We start from the raw sequence: 5,232 nt of genomic DNA on the forward strand, positions 1-5,232 counted from the left end.
CTAATCTAGTTTAGTTATACGCCGTAGTGCCTGCAATAATATCTATTATATCCATTCCATTACAATTATAATCTTACAGTTTTATTAAATAATTTAATAAGTTCTATTGTATTTGTATGCCTACCTATTGCTCTTCTAGTATAAAAACAGTACCGCCTGCAATTATCGCAAATAGTCGCCCACCGCAAAACTGGTCGCCTGTGAGTTGTACACAAATTATGCTATTATATATTTAACTCTATCTCGCCCGGGGCCGAGACACTTCGCCGAATACCCATAACGTCGACACTATTTTTTGATGGTCCATATCGCCGACTAGGGACACTACGCCGACCGTGCCCACATCATCGACAATAAGTGGGCAAGGCATACAACGCCGACCATTCCCACACCGTGGTTTGAAAAAAACAAGCGGGATCCGGGATCAGGATATTGTAAAACAAACAAATTACATTTTTTCTATGTGCGCGACCGATGTCGAAAAAGATACTATGCACTCACATTCAAAGCGCCATTAAAATAACTACTACTACCTACTATCTAATTAGTACAGTCTTACAGGTATATAGTATCAAAGTCGACCACCTGCGTTTCCTTAGTTCAGAATTTAACTTATTATCTTTGTCTGATTTTAAAAAACTAATTTACGATTTATTATTTTGACGTTCAAAAAACGACCTTGGTAGAAATCAGATTCTTTCACATCCTCACGCCATCATCAGTAATTTTTTTAATGTTTCTGTTCAATGAGCGATCAGTCACCACTAAAAAATATAGCAAAGACTACAATATACTCTTATCTCTAAAAGAAAGTCGACGTGTCTTCTATTAAAAAATGATTATTTCTGAAAGAGCTGGCAGAAGTGAGAACACAGTTACAAATGGTCCATGCTGTATATCGATATTGCCCCACATAACCAAGAAGTGTAGGCGCTTGCGCATTGCACCTGCATTTGTTATTGTTATTAATTAACCTAAAATGTAAAAGTGACTCATGTCTTGTAAAATAATGTTAATTTAAATAACTTCTTAAGATCCTAATTCTCGTGCCTTTGGAATAATGTATAAAATATTTATATGTTTGTTTGTATTTACCAGTTATATCTCTTCAGGTAGGTCTTTATAATAACTAACTTAACAGGTGGGTGTGGCTATCTAGCTCTTAGGGTCTCTGGACATCATTTAACCATAAATCTTTTAGCATTTTGCTCTCTATGGTGTTATGAATGCATAAGTACACAGCCGGGATGTGGAGAAAAATTAAATTGGCTGTGGCATTGGACACGGGTGTGCCCTGAGCAAGACGATGTGTGTGTAAAAATTTTGGAAACTAAAGACGGTACTGGCCATTTGAATGTTATCCATTTTTAACGAAACATTTACAGCCGACGTCGTAATAACAAGAACATGTCTAAGCTCATTGAAGGGTTTACGTAAAGATATCCCTGCTGACCATTACGAAGGATGTCGTCCAGCTGCCAAGCAGAGTATTCTAGGAAATTATGTTAATAATTCCATTAAAGAACTTGATATTTATCGGTATGTACTTACAGCCTTAAGCCTTACATAAATTAATTGAGATTTTGTTCTAGAAACCACTACGACTCTACTACATTCTGTTTTTGTTTCTTGGATAATTGGTGTAATGGATCTGGTTCGATGATTGCGTCCATTATTTTAATAGTTTTTAGTGTACTTAGTGTCTATTTTTTACATTGAAACTTGATATTTTTATACTTAAATCTAACAAAATCACTGTAGCTTTACAGCTACTCTGACAAATTTTTAATTGTACATACAGAATGCTTCCAAGTTTTGAAGCTGCCTCTTAAATTGGCTATATCCAATATAGGCATTAAGTATTTTAATATTGTGATACTGATACATCCGTCCATTGTTGTAGTATCCAGTTTTTATATTGGTGTTTATTCAGTATTGATCGATCGTGACATGTACCTTATTAGTAATTATACACAGTTATACTCTATTATGACGTCCATTCAATTGTAGCTTTTAAAGTACAATATTAATATAAAAGTATTTTATACCTACATTTGTTTTAATTTAAATTTTTCAAGATAATTTTGAAAACTTAAGGTGAATCTAATGTTCCAAAATCCATAGCTAAATGTACTGCAACAACATTTATTGTAAATGACCAGCTGGATTGCAAAGGGAAGTAGCAAAGTGATTTTTTTACTTAAGGAAAACAAACCACGATCCTATCTCAAATCATTTAAATTTCAAACCATTATATCTAAAAAAAAAATTCGTGTATAAAGATTACTGGTGATATTTTCAAGGTAGGGACCGCTTTGCACAATTTGATACGGGCGCCACGCATGTATTATCCAGCATTGGAGAAGACAAACTAGAAAATTAAATTTCACAAAATAAACCTCATAATCATACTGGCTTTGGCTTGTTATATTTAATAAAAATATCATAATATGATAAAAACGAAGGAAAATTGCGACAAAAATGGAATAGTTTCCATAGTAACGGTATGATCTCTGTTTTAACGTTTGTCGCGTTCAGACTGAAGGGCTCCAAGTATACGCTTACCGCTCATAAGTAGCGCTTATAGGTATATCGCTTCTGATTTTACTTATTGTGAAGTGGTAGTTGAGCGAGTGGTTCACCAGATTAGCAATAGGGTATCCGCAAGGTGGCTCTTTTCTAAGGAACATAAAAACAAACGCGCACACATAAATATATCTGGCGTACAGGCCGCTTACTTGCACTTTTACCTGCAACTGCAGTTGAGATTTCAAAACCGCGGGTATCAAATTAAAGCCTGTTTAATTCTACGTCATTTAAGCCTAATAAATATTTTTTTAAATAACATTTAAAAGTATGATTTCAGTGTGAGAATGCTTAAAACTGACCGTTTTTTTTTTAGGTCTTGCCACACAGCCAAGTTTAAACTTCCTTGAAAATAAAATTACTCAACCAAATCCCTTCAAATTTTATTATGGTATATGAACAGTAGTTAATTAATATGTAAAAAAACAGGATGTAGTTGAGTCCCAGATGAATTACGCAATATCGACAGAAAATAATATTCATTTCGAGATATAACACGACATAAATATTAATTTCGAAATATAACACAAAATAAATATTAAAATAGAGATAGTATGACTAAATAAACGTTAATTTCGAGATATAACACAAAATAAATATTAATATCGAAATAGTAACACGAAATAAATATTAATATCGAGCTAGTAACACAAAATAAATGTGAATTTCGAGATATAGCACAAAATAAATATTAATATCGAGATAGTAACACGAAATAAATAATATTGTGGTAGGAAAGAAAAATTTTAATTGATGTCTCTTCTCTACGCCTTCGTACATTTTTGATCGCATAGTACAATGTCAGTATATTATTAATATTCAACAATCTTGACCTTGATAAATCCAAGATGGTTGAAGTCAAAGTTAAAAACAAGTTTAGAGGATACCTAACCAGGTAGTGGTTTGTTCTGGGGCAGGTCGCAAACATTCAAAGAAAGGGTGAAATACTAAGGATGGGACTCATCTTTGATCCTTCTGTTAAGAGTAAGATGGAAAATAACATGGCGTTGTTGGACAAATTCAATGTTATAACAAAATATGTAGAAATCAGTGAATCGCAGCTCATATGTTACACATAGATCCTAACCGAAGAATTTTTTTAGCAGAATCTCGGCTAGGTAACAAATTATAGGCCCTTGATCAGGATTTCCCAGCCTATAGTTGACACTCAGGAGCAATCCCAGCATTGAGTGTTGTAACTCACTTGGTTACAATTTTGTACCACCCGTGTGACTGACTCTTCACGGCGTAAATGTTAGTTTACAAACAACAAGCTAGTATACCCATACAGACATCAAACAATACGATAATTTCCATGTTTAAAAGAATGATCACATATAAATATACATCTAAGTTGGAGTCAAGACCATGCAATCGAAACATAAAAAAAATTTAGAAAAGAATAACACCAAAAATGAACGCGGTATCAAACACATGAACCTGCATTAAGGTTGAATACAGTTAACTCCAAAATCACAGTTTGAAACTCACGAAAAATATACATGGCAGCATACAAAACACAAATACATTATAAAGAAATGCTACCTGCATTAAGTAATACAAAAAAACAACAAACATTTACTGAGCGATGCTTTTGTGACCGCCATTAAAAAACCAGATGGCGCAGAGAACTTTTCTGGTTCAAAAAATTGCGTGGTTGCCAGCTCTCAAAAATATATGCATCGTCATAGGTTGTAAATTAGAGGTGGGCAATCCGATTCATTTGAATGAATCGATTCATATCGTTCTTTTTTAACGTGTGCATCGATTCATACGATTCGTTCATGAATCGTGGCGATTCTTTTTACCGAATTGGAAATATGCGACTGAATCGCTGAATAAGTTAATCTTACATACCAAATCGTATTTTACTGTTCATGACCGACATTTTCACATTCAAACAATTGGGTGTTGTGTTGAGGAAACTAATATAACACTTTTTTATGTCGCGTTGCCGTCGACGGAAGGTTGAAAATGAAACCTTACCCTCTGACTCATCTTATTATCTTATACCGTAACCGTATACGACAGGATGTGTACACCTACACCTAGACCTATACAATTTACGGTGGCAGCGATTCATTTCAAACGATTCGTTTTCGTTCGGCTTCGAAATTCGCAGTGGCGCACGAATCACGATTTTATGATGAACGTCTGAACGATTCGCAGCGCCGCACATGAATCGATTCATTCATTCATGTACATGAGTCGTTCAAAATGAACGATTCGTTCATGAACGACCCAGCTCTATTGTAAATGCAGGGTCTTTGTCATCTGCCTAAACTGCATGCTACAGCGACCTTGCTAGCTTTTAATGCTGGTTTTGAATTTTCTTAAAGGTATAGATACAACCATTGTATTTACAATACATACAAAGCAAGTTATTAATGGCCACATTGATATCGTGCTGATTAATTTAAAATAGGGCGAATATTTCGGTTTGTAGAAAATGAAGCATGGGAGTGCCTGAATTTAGTTACGAAAAGATTGGATAATCTGTACCCCCGCTCCCACTTCCGCAAGTAGTAAAACCGTTAGTGCCATATTTCTCTGTGTGACAACTGAAAAAAAATCAGGAAAGAATACATATCTATATACGTTAAACCCTAGTGTCTTTAAATTATTAGAAATAAGTATGTGCTCGCA

General features: G+C 34.5%; 1 protein-coding gene across 1 annotated transcript; it reads left to right on the forward strand.

The window, feature by feature from the left end:
- Positions 1-946: 946 nt before the first annotated feature.
- On the forward strand, positions 947-2,047 carry LOC116163735. Its single transcript, XM_031477828.1, has 4 exons — positions 947-1,112; positions 1,202-1,339; positions 1,386-1,539; positions 1,593-2,047. The coding sequence occupies exons 1-4, from the start codon at positions 1,061-1,063 to the stop codon at positions 1,717-1,719; spliced, it is 471 nt and encodes a 156-aa protein (XP_031333688.1). The 5' UTR covers positions 947-1,060; the 3' UTR covers positions 1,720-2,047.
- The last annotated feature ends 3,185 nt before the right edge of the window (positions 2,048-5,232 follow it).

Source organism: Photinus pyralis, unplaced genomic scaffold (assembly GCF_008802855.1).
Source record: "Photinus pyralis isolate 1611_PpyrPB1 unplaced genomic scaffold, Ppyr1.3 Ppyr1.4_LG2, whole genome shotgun sequence".
In the NCBI taxonomy this organism is placed as follows: domain Eukaryota; kingdom Metazoa; phylum Arthropoda; class Insecta; order Coleoptera; family Lampyridae; genus Photinus; species Photinus pyralis.